Here is an 18,519-nt window from a genome sequence, read left to right as displayed (position 1 = left end):
GTAAAAAAAAATTGAGAAGGTCTGCCAAGGACAAATATGAAATACACTAATAATTTACATTAAATACACTCAAAAATAATTATCCAGTATTAAATATATCGCCAATTTAAAACCTGAGACAAACAGGAAACAACTATAGTAGTCCAACCTCACACCAAGAAATCAGTTCCACTGGATCTCTCGGGGTCATATGAAATTCAACTAAAAATCTCGATCCAAAAAAACACATTAAATTACACTAACTATATACACCCCCCAAAATACATGAAATACAATTTACTTAACAGGTCCTCCCTCCAAAAAAAAGCCCATGGCACGGATCGAGGAGGACTGGAAAGGAACCGCAACCCATTGCCCTATAAACTAAACATTGTGACACAAAGGTGCTGAAATCTACACCATCATCACAAGGACAAAAAAGCGCCGTGGTAAATGCTATCAAGAAAGAATTTAAATTTTGAATATATGAGTTCTGACTTTGTTAAATCACTCGTGACACCTATCGCTGAGTAACTGGGAAACCACAAACAGTCAGTTGTGTTTCTATGGAACCATTCTTACCGATCACCAGATTGATGTCTGACAACCTTGGGCAGGCACCAAATGACACGACTTGTAATAATTATTTAGGTGAGAATTATATATATTCAATTAATGACAAAAATTTACTTCAGAGCACTTATTTTGAATGGGATGGTCCTTTTCCACCCGCCGAAGGCCTGTACCATTACACAACACCCTATATTACCCACCTCTTCTATTACTTGACGCTTAATGCTTGCTATGTACCAAAAATGATCATCAATTCGACACTCATGAATCTGCCATATCAGAGCTAATACCATACCTCTACGGATACAAATAAAATTGAAGAACAATTCTTCCTCATTAAGGATTGAAACTCTTGAAGGGAACATTCTTGAATTTTATACAAAAATTGCCACGTTTTTAAGACAAATAAATTTAATTGGTCGAATGGTCGACGCGTTTCGGCTCTTCAATGGAGAGCCGTCATCAGGACTTCGTGGTGAGAATTCACACGAATGAGTCGTGGAAGAGTGAATTCTCACCACGAAGTCCTGATGACGGCTCTCCATTGAAGAGCCGAAACGCGTCGACCATTCAACCAATTAAATTTGTCTTAAAAACGTGGCAATTTTTGTATAAATTAAAACCAGGCAAAGTTACTCATTTTTTGTAATAATTCTTGAATTTGGCTGAGGCCCATGATGTTTCACATTTCTCTTTGTACCTCTGAAATCCTACATTGACAATCACAAAATCATCTATCACAATATATGCACACTCTACTGATTTTAGTTGGTCAGTAAACACCCAGTATTACGCACACGCAAAAAAACTGATAGCAATAAAGAATATCTGGCAACCTAAAAGTCTTTATGAACTGGCTTAACATATGTATCTACATAAATGAAAGTTTTTTTTTGTGACTAAAACATGACATGAAACATTGCGGATGAAACATGGCAAATTATACAAATCGGACATTCTCTGAAAAAGTCAGCTTCAGCAGGGTATATTGAAAAGTATGAGGATTTCCTTCTCGTGCTGGGTCAGATAATTTGTGAATGAATTGTAGCTGGGAAAGTGTGACAGGGTCGTCAGGTAAGACATCAAGTATTCCTTGAAATTCACGTCGTGCATAGGATCTTGCAAAGCATCCAGATCATTCCCCACATCCATTTTTTGCGCTGAGTCTGGGAAATAATTGAAATGTATCAATTTGCATAAAAGAAACGGAGACACAATCATAGAGAGAGAGAGAGAGATTTTTCTTTTCTTTTTTTTAAATTAAATCTTTGATAAAGAAAAGGCATTTCTTGTACACTAATGAAAAAAACATAAGTCACGCTCACTTGTTGTCTCCATAGACGAATTCTGCATTTTATTTTCTTCTTCTGCAATCTGGAAAAGGGAGAAGGGAAACGCGTTATCGTCACCAAAAATGCTGCAAGCTCTTTCATAACTTGCTAATTGATACCATGCCAATAAATACTGTATAAACAGGGTGTCCACTATATACCAAAAGCAAAATTTTATGACTTTTCAGGGACTTTTTGGGTAACTTTTTTATATTCGGCAAAATTAACCATACTGGACTTATCTTATATCAGTGATTCTCAAATTGTGAGTAGCAACTCCCTAGGGAGCTTATGTTAATAAAATTAGGTGGTTCTTAATAAAATGGGGGGAATGCGAGTGAATTTACAAAATAAAAAAATACAGTTAAATTCCTCTAAGACGACCACTAGCTGTTCTGTAAAAAGGTTGCCGTCTGTGAAGGTGACTGCCATATGACAACAGGAAAAACACATTTCAAGGCATGTGTCAAAATACCAGTTTTCAATGTCAGAAAAAATCTTATGCTCAATTTATTTACCCTAAACAGTCCCTAAAACAGATACATATACAGTGAAACCTCGCTAGAACAATACTTGATATAAAGATAAATTCCTGTACAGCGGTATTTTTTCAAATCTTGTTTTGGAATAACCTATAGTCTGTAGTTAAGCTTCTCTTGATACAAAGATATTCTTTACTCTGATAAATCCCTCCATAACAATCATTTTTAAGAGGATTTTGAAACCGCTATAACATTTATTATTTATTTTTTGCTCGAAATATTCTTCAGTATATTTTTCAACTAATCTCACATGTTTCAGTTCTTCCGAGGACATCTAATAATATCGGTATTGGGAATCACATAATCATCGAAAGTGTTCGGTATAGTTACTTTTTGCGTGATTTAGCAAAGTATGTATTGTGATAAACCTCTTTATGGGCACAAGACACATATAACTGAATTTATTTCATCAGCTAATCAATTAAAATACTTTGCAGAGAAAAAATATTCAAAAGCACATTTTTGGTGATACTAATAACATTGATTTAGAAAAGTTGCCAACAGCAGCATAAATTTAATGACACATGATGATAATGTTGCCTCTTGATAGAATAATTCTTCTACAAAGATACTTTTTCTTGGTCGAGTATTGTCATGTATATCAAGGTTTCACTATATTTTATACAGAACTTGAAATACCACTGACTGTATATAGAGGTGAGTGCAGAATAGGGGTGATTTTTGTATTATGTCTGGAACCTATTGTCCGTTCCAAGAAAAACTGGCCAGGAAGGGAAGTTGGCTGAGGAATACAGGTGGCCGTCTTAGGAAGTTTCACTGTATTTGATAAAAAATCTATTTTAACATTTCACAACTTTCAGCAGGGCACGATGATGTCCACATATATAGGCCTACACACCAGGGTTTGGTTTTTGACATGACAAGCGTCAAAAACAGGTTTAAACTGTCAAACTGTAAAAACCATCAAAAACCTATAAATGAATGCTTTTTGATGATGTTTTGAACACAATAACATGAAAAACTTACTTTTTTGTATATTGCAATGTTTTATTTTTAAATATCAATTTATTACCATTAAAACAAAATACTAATTATAATTTGCAATTTTGAATTTTTCAACGTAAGAACATATAAAATATAATTTTATGGTTTATTTATCTAAGCTATTCATTACCTGCGTTCAATTTGCTACGCGGAATAGAGCTGCTTATTCAAAATATGTATGATAGGGCATCAGAGTTGGGTTTTTTGACATCAGAAACTAAATCTGTATTAAAACAGTAAAAAACTCTGTCAATGTTGTCAAATAGTTTTTTTTAACCTGATAGATATGCTAAATAACGAAACACTTGCTTTTATGTAGATTGACGAGTTTTATATTCGGAATTATAATTAATAAGAAAAAAAATCTATTTTGATATTTTAAACTTTGTGATCAGCCCAAACTATTATTCCATGTAAAAATTCTCACGCAGCATCTGTTAATATACTAATTAAACTCATTTATTTTCACCTGAAAATTTCTTAGAGCTCAGCGTGTATAAATTCACAGAGTTTTACAGAGTATTTTCAACAAAAGCAGAGCTGACAGGACTTGATGCACAAAGCATATGTTTTGCACATTTAAATGCAGCTTCAATTGGAAAACCACTGCATTATAAATGCTAGTAAATATACCATACCATAGTGCACAAAAGTAAGAATAACTAAGTTTGACTAAGGATAAGTTACAGGAGTTTCTCAAGTTTCATGTACAAGATAGCATTGCCAAATTAAAGGACATTTTAGTCCTACAATTTAGTATTTTGATTGCTAGATATACTTCAATGTTATGCACAATAAGAGTATCATTTTAAGTATCGGTGATTATCTAGATAATTTAATAATATCAGAAATCAACATTACATATATGATGTAATAAACTTTTTTAAACACTTATCTGTTGAAAAAAAAAAGAGTACATCAGATGGTTTATACCAATGCACACATATAAGCAGTTGAAGAAATTTTGGAAGGTCAAGAATAATCTTGAATCAGAGATTGTCAAATCATTCCCCATAGTTTTCCCTTCAGTGTTTATGTTATGCTTTATTCAAATTGTATATTTTATAATAAAAAACCATATATATTTTTGTGCAAAATAATTCTGTAGAGAGTAAAAAATTATTTTAGAATCATATTAAATATTTATTCTTTGTATAATATAGTCACTTTCAACATTACATGCAATTAATGTGTGTATTTCCAATGGGAATTTTTATATTGAAAAGCAATATTTGAGGTTTTTGACAGTTTTTGACGGGGGTTTTGACATCACAGATTAAACCGTGATTTAAAAGGTCAAAAACTGCCATGTGTCAAAAACCTGCCACCCCTGCTTCACACATATATACTTTGATCAACCATACAAATCTTTGATGCTTGTGTGGGTGGGTGGGTGGGGGGGGGGGGGGGGGGGAAGGAGACACGGTCTCAACCGTAGGGAGGGTGCTGAGACTGTCACAAATTACTATTTGTGCTTGAGTGCCCACAACACCCCCAGCTTTGTGGTACTGAGGACTGGGTTGTAATTCTCATTTGTAATTGACTTTACCAGGTTATAGGTCTCATTTGAATAAACTATTGTGACCACAAAATGATTGTGGTGCTGCAGAAATGAACAAATTGTAAATACAAGATATACAGAAGACTGGATGTTGTGAAGATATTTATTATTTGAGATGTTAATTTTTTAAGGAAGGAAAAAACTCATCTCTGCCTCTACCGGGAGTCGAACCCGGGTCCCTCGATTGCCGGACGAGTGCTCTGACCACTAAGCTACAGAGGAGATAGAGATTTTCCTTCGCTAGAGCGTATATCTATCTCCTCTGTAGCTTAGTGGTCAGAGCACTCGTCCGGCAATCGAGGGACCCGGGTTCGACTCCCGGTAGAGGCAGAGATGAGTTTTTTCCTTCCTTAAAAAATTAACATCTCAAATAATAAATATCTTCACAACATCCAGTCTTCTGTATATCTTGTATTAACAAGTGGAGAGCGACATTCATGTCATAAATTGTAAATAGATACAGTTGAACGTCATAAAATTAAATTGCTTAACACATTTCGCCACTTTACATGAAACATGTATTGGGTCTCAATAAAGTAAATTTAAAAAATTTTATCCAATAGCAAAAAATTTAATCCCTGTGGAATAATTTCCTTGGTCCCATTTATTTTCATGTAACAAGGTTTGACTCTGATAAGAGGAATTTTCTTTATGTTGCAAGATATTGCTTCCCATATGCAGAGATACACGAGAGCATTAATGGGTCACAGTCCCCGCAGCATCAAAGATTTATGCAGTTGATCAAAAAAATATATATACAGTAAAACCCCTCTTAAGAGACACCCCCTTAGATATGGTCACCCTTCTTTTACGCCAAAATAATAATTTCCTCTTGTATAATAAAAGTATGCATTTTAAACCCATGATCAACAATTCCTTTCTTTTATGGACAATTTTTTTTGTCCCTGCCAGTGTTCGCAAAAGAGAGGTTTTACTGTATTAACATCATCATCATGCCTCGTCGAAATTTGTGAAAGATTAAAATATTCACTTCTTTTATTCTTTTACCAAATATTTTTACTTTGTAAATTCACTCACACCATTCCCCCTTTGCATAAAGCCTCCCAGCCGTGCCCACATTTTATTAACAGAAACTCCCATAGGGGGTTGCGACTCACAGTTTAGGAACCACTGATATAAGAAAACAGTCCAGCAAGGGTCATTTTGTCGAATGAGAAAAACTCACCATTAAGTTGCCAAAAAGTTCCTGAAAAGCCACAAAATTTTGTTTTTGGCATAATAGTAAACACCTTGTGAACTGGAGACTTTTTGAAAATGTGAACTTGCTCTTTTTTTGCACAAAATGTAGACACAATGATGCTAACACAAAGAGCTTTGCTGCCACAGCAATATTAGCACTTTTGGGGGAGGGGCATGATTGTGTCAGAAAAAATTTCAACCGATAAAGGAAACGAAAAACAGACAAACTGAAGACCAACGAAATCAAATGTTTGTGTGTTGGCAGCTGGTAGTTGCTTGGTTAATATTCTTGGAATTCCCTCCAACGAAGCAGACAGTACTTGTTTTTAGTGAGGCAATATGAAAATGAGCAATTTACTAATCCTTCCAAAGGATAAAGAATATGGGTCGTGGATGATCTTCAATCAGCTAAACAGAACACAAAAATATCCTCCTCACACATAACAATCTCCTAAGTTAAGGAAAGAATTAGGAAAAAATGTATTTCCAAGTTTCAGCTTTTATCAAATTTTTTTGTTTGCATGCAAGTCAAAGAAAATAAATTATAGGAAAAAAAAAAAACCCTGGGTATTTTTGTGTAATTTTGTTTTCTAGTTTAATATAAATGCGGAAAAAAACCCCCATCTTTGCTCAAGGGCAGGGGGTTTGAATCCACCTCCTTGCATACAACAATGATTTCGACTTGTATAACCCCCACTTCAAAAGTAGCTAAAATATAGCAATCCTGATCACATCATAAAGAATGACAGGAAAATTTCATGCACTGTTTTTATCACTGATTCAATTCCCCCTCCCTTCCGTATCAGTGATTTTGGATGTAAAAAAAAGAAACCAACTCACATTTGAATCTTCATCAGCCACATATAAATGGTACAATTCTTGAATCAAGATTTTGTGTATCTTGACTACGAGCGGAATTTTCTCCAATTCAGAACCTTGATCTGTAAAAAATGAAGGGGAGCAAATAATATATTACTCAGCTGTTTTTAACGACAAAACATGGAATGTCTCAATCGCAAATTACTGAAGATTTAGGCACACACATGTGAAATATAAACACACACAGACCAACCATAACTATTAACAAAACGAATCAATCGACTAAAACTAAAACTGCACTAAACCAACTAATACCAACCATTTCCTTCTAAAAAAACTTACTTTGCAAACATTGGGAACGCGTTCTCACAACATTGTCCATTATGAATTTCGGATCTTGGACTTCTATAGCCATTATGTTGGCATCGTTTTTTGTAATGCAGTATTCCAATATCTTGCTCAGTGAGTAGGCACTAAAAAAGTCACATAAAATCAAAATTTGAAGGAAATCTAAATAAAAACCAAACCAGACCCATCATAATGCATCTATGTGATTACAGTGAATGATTACCCAATGATTTGCGACAAAATGAAAAATTTCCTACACTTTCTACAACATGGATGCACAAACTTTTGCAGGCAGCCAATTTAGCCCATTTGAGAATGCCGTCTAGCCTGAAAAGCAGCTTATTTACTTACTAACCATATAATGCACTGGTCTATGGCCACGGGGCAATTTGCTACCATTTAACCTCTGAACTGAAGAGGTGACTGTATCAGAACTTTTATTACGGAAACTCAACGGTGCATTTATGCAAATTTTGTGCACATTCAGGTGCTGCCATCTATCTTTCACAGATTAAACTGGTAATGGGGTAGTATTCTCATGCGTGTGAGTGCAATTTAAACCATAAGTAATTAATTAAAACCTTATGTGCCAAGTAAATATATAATAATTTCTTTGTTAGTATTTTCAATGTACTACTCAAAATGGCATATTTCCCAAGCTATTGGAAAAATGTGATAATTAGAGTAATACCTAAAGCTGGCGAACCGGGGGCATCTTCACATAGCCATTATCAAAATTAATTATACAAAAAATACATTTTGGATTTTATGGCGAGGAAGAGGGGAGGGCAGTGCATTGACCTTTAGGAGGATCTCATACACACATGGAGTCTACAACATCAAAAAGGTTGGAAAAAACTGTCACTGCTATGAATCAATTATAAATAGTTACAAACACATCTCACCTAACTTGGCCATCTTTTGCTCCCAGAAACATGTAATGACAAGAGCACCATTTCATGAGAACGTAGTTAAGAGCAGACTGTCCATCGGGATAAGTGACACTAGCTAGCAAATTTAATGTGCTCTCCATATTTGTCAGGAACATCCTGCTGAAAATCATCACCAATGCCTGAAAATAAAAATAAAAAACAGTTTCTAGAAGAAAAATATATGATTTTATTTATTTTTTTAATTCTTTGCATGAAATGCAATTACTATATTATTACAAAAAAAGAAAGCAAAAGTTCTTAGTGATATATGGCTGAACCCCCCTCCCATAGCACCCCCTTATAAGTCCCAGAAATTGTCAGTGAATAAATCTTCCATACAATTTGTTATAACGCTAAACTCATTATAGTGCCAGAATTCTGCTAAATAAATGGTACAGTTGAATTCTACTGCACTTGTTTGAAAAGTATAAGAGAATTTAAGAATTACAATTTTGAATAATTAGTAGTAGCAAAACAGGAGAAATCAGCAAAATGTGAAAAGCCAATGATGACATTTTGAGAGAAGTTTTGCTTTCAATACAATGTCATATTTCTCTCAAGGTGACTTCATTCGTTTTAATGTATTGTTGATCGTTTTAATTCACAAATCTCTGATGATGTTAACAAAACAACGTAGCATTTTTTTAAATAACAATTCAGGTAAGTTATACGCAAGCTGATTTCTTACTTGAGTAACAGAAAATGTTTTCACGAGTTGCATTTTATTCACCATCATCCTGAAAAACTGATCGGTCATGGTTCCGAGGCAATCCTTGTAGATTAGAGAAGAAATAAGGTCACCCACGTAAGTAGCGGCACTTTCAACAGTGTTTGGATCCAGTAAAATTTCTATCACCTACAAAGTTTGTGGAAGTTTAATTTTCAGAAACAAAACAATGAGTATCTGTCAATTTAGGATATATATATCAATGAAACAACAAAAATATTCATATTGGTGAATTTGAAGCATGACTCCATTTAAACTTGATCCATTTTGTTTCATAAAAGAAATTCTGAATTACATTCTTAAATGTAAATTTATCTTTCTGTAAAACAGGGGTTCTTAACCCTTTGTGTTCCAGGACCTGCCCAATAAAATGAAAATCCAAACCCCTATACAAAATAATATTCAGTATGTTAAAATAATATACTAATTCACCTTGACAAAATATCTAGAAAGTCTTTTTCCTAGATTTGTTGTAAGCTGAGAAAAAGACACATCTCGCTTTGAATGGACTAATTGTTTTCTCATCCAAGTTTATGAACCCTCGGAAATCTCTAGAACAGTGTTTCCCAAAGTGGGCAATATCGCCCCCTGGTGGGCGATGGAATGGTCCAAGGGGGTGATAGAACCTACTGATTTAACATAGGATCCTATGGGTTTACTTCAGTTGGGGGGCGATGAGAGGAAAAAATTCTGATGAAGGGGGTGATGGAACAAAAAGTTTGGGAGACTATGCTCTAGAAGAACCTCCTGTCTGGAAGCAATGTTTCTTTTAACCTGCAATGCAGTGATTATAGACTACCACGCATTATCTACAACTCTTTTTCCCCTCAAGAACTTGTAATAAAATAATAAAATTTTCTTAAAATTTATGAAAATATTTTTTTATGAACAACAGATGACATTGTTATGAATGAATTTTGAATATATATTTGAGAAAAAGTTTACTTTCTTTACAATGGAATACATATCCACACAAGCAGATTAAAGGAACACCAATGGGGACCTGCTACTTGAGCGCCCTTGCCAACCTCTATGAACAAAAATGCAAACTGCAATACAGCTTTGTTGGCTTTTGTTACATTGATGATCTAATCATTTTCAACATATGAAATTTTAACAACATCTACCCTGAAGAGCTTTCTCTGAAGGAAACCACAAAAGAAGACAATAATGTTCCTGGATATAAAAATTTATAAAAACAACAATAAATGGGAAACAGGAGTTTATGACAAAAGAAAAGACTTCAATTTTTCTGTTAACAGTTTAATCCACTGGCATTCAAACATCAACACCAAAATATTCAGAAACATACTTATTTCACAAATTTGTAGATTCAGACACATTTGTAATAATAAACAGGAATTCAATACAGCACTCCTCAATCTTTTCAAAGCTGCATCTGGCAACAGTATTTCAACTGCCTTTTTCAATGGCATTTTAAAAAATTTCTCCAAACAAAAAAATGGCCCCCCCCCCCATAAAGTATGCCCGGTGATTTTTGACTACATTTTTGGACTTTTTAATTTATTCTTGACTTTTTTCATAATCTTTGTAAAATATTCCCTGTAATTATTGTATTCCTGTAACTTTGTATATATTTTTCTCATGCTTCCTTGAGCTTTTAATCTGAAGCTCTGTATATATATTTTTTAAAATTTTTTCATTGTCTTTTTTCCATCTAACATGTTTCTCGAGAAGGCAGACATAAGGGGAACAAGGGTTGACATTTTTAATGCAATTAGGCATAGCCACCCTTCAGAAACGCCTACACTTTTCGAACCAAATGGGGGTTCCCTCCGATGACGATCCACTCTATAGGTTCTATTTCACTCTCATAAAATTCAATTTCGTTCTTTTTTCTTCTTAAAATAATTCTTTTTTTGGGTGTATATCTATATAAAATCCATATTAGCTGTGATCTTATGCTATTTTTTTAGCAGTAATATATATCTTTTTGGCTGTGATATATGATATTTATGTATATACAGTATCATGGCAGATGGCAGCATTATAACAAGCATTTACACAGGAACAAACCATGTTACAACATGGACACACACATTCTAACATGTAACAATTCATTAGAAGTTCTGCAGAGGGATATGACAGAGGTGCATGTGTGGTGTAGTAATCTATATAAATAAAATTGATTTTCTGTGTGTGTTTGTGTATGTATGTTCTCTATACAAATATACAATTTTAGATCAATTGTCGCCACATTTTGCATATATACCAAAAGGGACTTGACATGAACGACAGACTACTTTAAAAGTTCGTCAGAGCTGAGCAAATACCCAAAATAGGCAAAAGAATGTTGGGCAACAATGGTTTTTGGGCCTCGACAATCACTTTTGGAATATTTACTTTGGTTACCGTGGTTCCCTAGCAATGAGTTTCAGACATGTATATGCCTTTACAATGGTTTGTCACTCTTTTAATCCTGTCAGTACAGGTATTATAGTTTATATGCCTTTACAATGGTTTGTCACTCTTTTAATCCTGTCAGTACAGGTATTATAGTTTATATGCCTTTATAATGGTTTGTAACTTTCTCTATCTGCCCAGTAATGAGGCTTTTTGAATAGGGACAGGCAAAGGATGATACCATCAGGAACGGCATTTCAACTTATTCCGGGGGGGGGGGGGACATGTACTCAATGTATGTATATATATATATCATTTTTAGTGTATTTTCAAAAGCCAGGGGGACAACACCCCCCAACCCTTCCAAAATGACTGCCCTGATCCCCATAGAAATCAGTGTTAAAATTGCAGATTTTACTGTAGAAATGCTGAAATTTAGTAGGGTTTCCCGCCACATCAATAATTTTAAAAATTGAATTGAATTCTCGATTTTTGAAACATTGAGTTCGCTTGGAGATATATGAAGCCTACAAAATTGAATATGAAGTAATTAGCCGGACCTACTTTTGAATTGGATATCCATGCAATAATATTGATTTCAACTTTTTATTTATATCTTCTCAGGCATGACATGAAATTTAATGTCTCTGTATGCCTTTCAATATTCAACTGCATAAATTCACATATAGTTGAGGATGTTTTAAAATTAATTATGCGCCCATAAAGTACATCGAAGAAATTTCACAGCTTTAATTAAGCATTTTTTGAAGCAGAAACAAGCAGATGGATAAGTTGAAGTTAGAGAAAAAAAAAAAAAAATCAAAATACCTAGCACCCGTTGAAATGAAAAAAAACCCCTTAATTTCTACGTTTCTTTAATCTAGATTTGTTTCTTTCATGAGTCACACAGGAAGTCGCCATATTGGTTAACCTGGACACAGTTTGTATGTCCCTCAAGAAAAAGAGAGGGAGATATCACGTGATCCAAATAAGCCTGATTGAAGAAAACCCGGGCAGCACCGGGCATTATAGCTAATATATATCAGATATAGTATAACTAATGCAGCTTATTTTAAACTACATAATAATTGATTTATGTATAAATACTGTTACAGTGATACCTCGAACAATGAAGATAAGTCATTAAGGAATAATGTTTGTTAGCTGAAACACAAAATTCCATAGGTTATTTATGGAAAATTGTTTAATTTGTTCCAGGTACTGCTCAAAATTTAAATATAAGTTTTCTATAAAACACCAAGGAACACTGTGAAAAAGACAAAAAATGATCCAAGGCTAAAATGAACAGCTTCAAAATTAGATAAAAAGGATTTTTTTAAATTTTACACTATATGCACAACCAACACCAGCTTACACCACCTTCTAAAACTAGTCTTGACACAACCTAGTCGAGTTCATAGGTGTTCCCATCCATTTGCTATTTGGACAGCTCAATTCTGTGTCTTATACATACAGATGGAAAAGATAATCTCCTAAAATGACCAAACTGTTCAGTATGATGCTAAGAGTCTTGCACTGAAAGAACGTGTGCTTTGAAGACATAAGCTCCTTTTATTATTATTATTTTTTTTCAATGCATTTTCTATTAGCTTAATCTTTCATTTTACATGGAATGGCCAACAAAATTTAAGGAAAAGAAGTGAAGGTAAACTGAAAAAAGATTCTGAGGTGGAGATGAGTTAATCGGGCTTGAGTAACACTGATTCTGATGATTGCTGCTAAAATTCAGCTGACGACACAGCTATTTTATATTAGCGCATGCACTTATATTAATGAAATGTTCGTTAGCTGAGGCAAAAAAATTGGGCATAAAACTATTGTTCGCTGAAAAATTTGTAAGTCAAGGTATCACTGTATTTGATACTATACAATTTTTTTTAACTCTATTATTTCTTACATTATACATCAAATTACATACATTGTAGATGTATTGGAGTCCAGTACGACCCTCTGTATCTTGCCACATAGCTATTTGGTCCATTGAAGTCAAGATAAACGCTTGAAGACATTCACATCCATTCTACAGATCAGGGCGAGAGAAAAAAAAACCTCCATCAATATAAATCACTTTAATAGACATGAATTAGGTTATTCCAATTTAGTATCATCAAATAAAATTTAAAATGTGCAACAAACTAGTTGCATCTTTACCAGTTTTACGTATACCCCAAATAGTTTGATGAGGTAAATAATTTTCAGCTAATTGCGAACTGGATACACAACCTCTTTAGTCCATGGGTCACAAACATATGGGTGATTCTTATGAAATTGACCTAAATTGTGCCCCCTGCAATTTACATTAAACATATTTGACACAGAACTTTTTTTTCTTCACTTTGTACTTACATTCCAGTTTCTGACAAGTGTGTGTGTGTTGTCACTGTTTCTAATTTTTCCATCAATAGATTTTTAAAATTTGCTTGATAAATTTTCATTTTTTAAGGAAATAAATGTCCTTTTCCTGGTTGTCCCCAGCGCATTTTTCAAATTTTAAAATAACTTTCTACCCTAAAATATACTTTTTTTTTTCAATAATATATATTTCTAAGGCCAGTATATTTTCATATTTCATATTTCCATAATTTTAAATATTTTTTATCAATAGCGTATTGTCGAATGAAAAATTTCCCTAGCTTCTTTTTTCCATTTGTGACATTTGGAAACATTGATTCATGTTCTACAATGGCAGTTGCCACCTATCAAATTTTATGCTGAAAAGGTTAAGAAGAATGTAGCCATCACTTGAACTTCCTCTTAACCTTTTAAGGGGTTTTTAAAAATTTTCTGATCCACGTTATAACTGCCACATTGGAAATAAAAGCGTGTTAAGAACCCAAGATTCGGGTGATCGAAATAAAACAGATCAAGTTTGATGAGATATTTTGGGTTTGCAGCTGTAAGGGTTACACGGTTATACAAATGAAAAACGAAATAAAAATGCAAATCAGCACTTGTCGAAAATGGAGATTATCAACTAAGATAGATGGAACATGTTGCAAATGTCAAGCATAAATATCAAATTAGAGCTGAAATAGGCAAAATGCCTCATCAGATTTGCCTATCTCTCACCATGATGAAACGTGAATTTTGAATAAACTTCACTGCTCGCTTTATTTTATTCATCAGCAGATAAAGACATGTCCCAAAGAATTTTTTTGATTGACATTTATTTTTGATAATTTTTTCTATTTTTTATCCAATTCAATACACACCTGTATAAGCCCCCTCCTTGAGGGCTAATGAAACAGCAAAAAATTTTAACTATTCGATATATGAAAATAAATTTGTATTTAAAATCAGTGTATATAAGCCCCCCCCCCTCCTCCACCAAAAAAAAAATAGACACATTTTAGAGGAAAAAACATGTGTCCAAGATATAAAAGTTACAATGAAAAATAATTGAAACCTTCAAAATGTTTTTTAGTCCCCCCATTTATTCTGCAGCCATTTTATGAACAAGCAATAATACATTTTCCCATGGTATTAATGACTACCGTATGGGCAAAAAGTATTGGTATACGATATGTTCAGTCTGCTGGCTGGATGTGGGAGTTGGTAACCATTTGTGGGGCAAAAACGGGTGTATTTATTGTGCTAAGTGGATGGATGCTTTTCACGCAAAGCCGTCTTCATACGTGGGGTCATCTGAATACTGCTTGGAGAGCTCTTGGTGCATGGGGGGGGGGCTTATATGACCATCCATAGCATTTACCATAAACTGAATCCAACTTTTAGTGGGAGGACCCAAATGATGTGAAGATGACTCTGTTTAGGTGGGTCGGAATTAGTGCACATGTGCTAAGGGAGAAGGTATAAAACCTAGGTTGAATTTTTCTTTCTAAAAAACTGACCCCCCCCCCCAATACAGAAAAAAAAAATTTTAAACTAAAAACTGATTATTCACGAGTATTGAAGTATTTATGATGATGTGAGGAACACCTTTCGCAGGCTGGATGTATGGGGTAATTCTCCATACCCCCTTTTGAGCTGCTGAAGGTTGTGCAATGCTTGAGATAAACAAAAATAAGAATTTTTTGAAAACCATTACCTGGAATACCGAACTTTCATCAGCATGCAAAACACAATAGACAACAGCAGGGAAAGCTTGTGTTATCATTGCCTCAGATAAAGGAAGAGGACTGTGTTTCACCATCGTCTGCAGCATATCCAGCGACACCTTAAGAAAAATGAGCAAAAATGATGCAAGGGATCCGTTTAGTTTGAAGGAATTTATGATTCTGAATGCAATTAATTGTTGTGCTGGATGGACATTCATAATATACAGTGTGTAGAAGAACTTGCTTCTGAATATTATTAAAGGATGTAAATGTTATACTAAAAGCCAGGAGACTGGTAAATCCAAAGTTATACCAGCAAAACCTATGATTTACCAAGTGTATTGGTAAATTTTAAGTCGAAATAGATCTCCAGAAAATAAGAATATGTATTATTATTAATCAATTAATTTAATTTTTTGAACTGGGGCCATTCAAGTATTACGTAAGCAGATTTCAGCCATATTTGTACCCCCCCCCCCCCCCGTCAGCAAAATTTCGTCAGCAGCTTAGAATATTTCATATTTTCAAAAAGGGATGGTTGATAACGTAAGCAACCTTCAACCCCCCCCCCCCGTGATCAAAAGTCCGCAAATCCGAAACCCCTTCCCTCCCCTTCGATGCTGATGTAATACTTGAATGATCCCACAACAAAAGAAGTCAATCATCTATGGATTTTATGATTAGTTAGTATAATTAAAATTAGCATGCAACTAGTTAATAACAAATTATTAATTTTTATTACAAACTCATAAAAATGTGTGTGCTTAGCACATGCATCATGTGATAAAAAATGCTGACATTTACTGAACTGATTTGGAAGAAGCTTGAAATGGGAGAGTTTATAAGTATTTTTCTGTCATTCAATAGCTGACCTGTTCTATCAGTAAAACTAAGTATTTACCTTTGCCATTTATTGAAGTTTTTGGACTATCCCATGTGACGTTTACATTTTTGAAAACATTATTCTAGAGCGGGGTTCTTAAAATTTTTACACCAGCGGCACCCCTTTCCCTAATCAATGCTTATCTGCAGCTTCCCAGAGCAGTTTAACAAATAATCTTTTTGAAAAACCTTTGTCACGTGGCGCCCTTGGCAAAGGTTGGCTGGTACACAGTTTGAGAACCACTATTCTAGAGGTTTGTTGTACTTACATGCAGCTAAAAAAAAAACGAACTACTTGATCAGAAACATTCAAGCCCGAACAAAAATGTCAAATGAACTAATAAATCACTACAAAATAACAAAAGTTAAAAAAGAATGGTCAACAAAAATGATGAAGATTAAATGTTTTTATCAACTAAGTAGCAGCAAAAGTTGGTTGGTTTTTCAAATATGTAATCAAGGCTAGATCTGTTTGAGATGTGACAAGGGAAGACAATTTTTTTAAACAAACATTCAAAATTAAACAGATTATATATATATATATATATATAAATATAAATAAATAAATAAATAAATAAATAAATATATATATATATATATATATATATATTTTATGATTATGAAACTGATAAAAGGATTCTCTGTTGAGATGGTACTGTGCTGAACTTCAAAGGGTTACTACAGTTGATGACTGTTACAATGACTAGTCCCTCGTTCCATAGAAAAAGGACAAAAGAGATTATATACAGGGTGTCTTTCTTGTAAGTGCTGATGCAGCCTTCATCTCATCAACCATTCATTGCAGAGGTATGATTCCAATTCAAAAAAAAAAAAAAAAACCTTCAAAAGGCTTTCAAAAATTACCCTGTACCAGTATTGAGAGTCAAAATACAATGAACAACAAAATAAAAAAAATCAAAATTTTTATATGGTTCACCTGTCCTCTAACTGCAAATTAGAAAGTTGCCCTGTTTTTTCTGCGGCCAAAAAATCCAAGTTTCAAAGTGCAATATTCGCTAAGATATTTGAATTCAAAAATTGGAGAAACATTGGTAAAAACACAGCGTAAATGAGGGAAAAAAGCATTGTCTGTTAGTTCTTGTTATTCAAATATCTTAGCGAATATTGCACTTAGGAACATGGAATTTTTTTTCTGTTGGCCTCAGGATATACACTGCAACAACTTTCTAATTGGAAGTTATAACACACAGGAGGGACCGTATAAAATTTAGATTTTTTTATTTAGTTACACTGTATTTTCACTCTCAAAACTGGTACAGAGTAGTTTTTGAGTGCCTTTTGAGCATGTTTTAAATTGGAATCATACCTCTACGACAGATGGTTGATGAGATAAAGGCCACATTAGCAATTACAGAACACCCTGTATATTTGGGAGGGGTCATCATATTGAGTTTTTGAGGAAAAAATTAGCATCTTAAGAGAATTCAGGCGTGGACAAAATGAAAAAAACTATATTCATTTTGTTCTTACTTAAACAATTGCAGCGAAAATCCACCAGGTTGGAACATAAAAATAAAATTTCAATAATTAATTATGCATGCACCTATGTACCAAATTCTTTAAATATTAAAAACAGATTTTGCTCATTTCTTTGCAAAAAGAAGCATGGCAGAGCTGAGTTTGGCAATCCTATATTGGATTGAATGGTCTTGCAGGTCCTTAAATTGGATGAAAAATAACATGTGAGGGGAATAGGAAAAAATTTCGGACTTGTTATAATGGAAAAATCGGTTGTTATAATGGAACAGTTGCAATAAGACATGATCGTTATGACGAGCTTTGACTGTAACGCCATGTTAAACACAATCAAGAATAAATTTTAAATCTTCAAAAGATATTTTTCTACTCTTTGAGGGGAGGGAGAATAGAAAATAGAAAAATACTTACAACTTGCAATCCCGGAGGAAGATTTTTATCTTGTTGCTGCATTACTGACAGAAGCTCAACTAGTAATGTTTGTTGAAGAGATTGCAGACAGTATGGATAACAACAAAGATGTTTAACAATTTCTTTGACGTTTTCCAATAATGTAGGATCTGCAAAAGCAAAATAAATTAAAATCATCCAAAAACAAAATCATTTGATGCAGAGAGAGAGATAAACAGAGAGAGAAGGCATAAACACATAGAGTTATTTTATAAAACTCGAAAACTTTT

At 33.8% G+C, this 18,519-nt stretch overlaps 1 protein-coding gene across 1 annotated transcript; it reads right to left on the bottom strand.

The window, feature by feature from the left end:
* Positions 1-1,380: 1,380 nt before the first annotated feature.
* Positions 1,381-18,393, bottom strand: LOC149078013 (importin-9-like). Its single transcript, XM_089241570.1, has 9 exons — positions 18,251-18,393; positions 15,451-15,579; positions 13,321-13,422; positions 8,979-9,146; positions 8,264-8,430; positions 7,353-7,483; positions 7,032-7,132; positions 1,878-1,926; positions 1,381-1,718 (listed from the first exon to the last, which is right to left on the bottom strand). Exons 1-9 carry the CDS (start codon positions 18,290-18,292, stop codon positions 1,528-1,530), a joined length of 1,080 nt encoding a protein of 359 aa, XP_089097696.1. The 5' UTR covers positions 18,293-18,393; the 3' UTR covers positions 1,381-1,527.
* Positions 18,394-18,519: the final 126 nt, after the last annotated feature.

Source organism: Pholcus phalangioides, unplaced genomic scaffold (genome assembly GCF_987345545.1).
Source record: "Pholcus phalangioides strain wild (caught in Gottingen) unplaced genomic scaffold, Ppha-v1.0 ptg000014l_1, whole genome shotgun sequence".
Lineage (NCBI taxonomy): Eukaryota > Metazoa > Arthropoda > Arachnida > Araneae > Pholcidae > Pholcus > Pholcus phalangioides.
The sequence above is the reverse complement of the archived record's forward strand: the minus strand, read 5'-3'. Positions and strand labels throughout refer to the sequence as shown.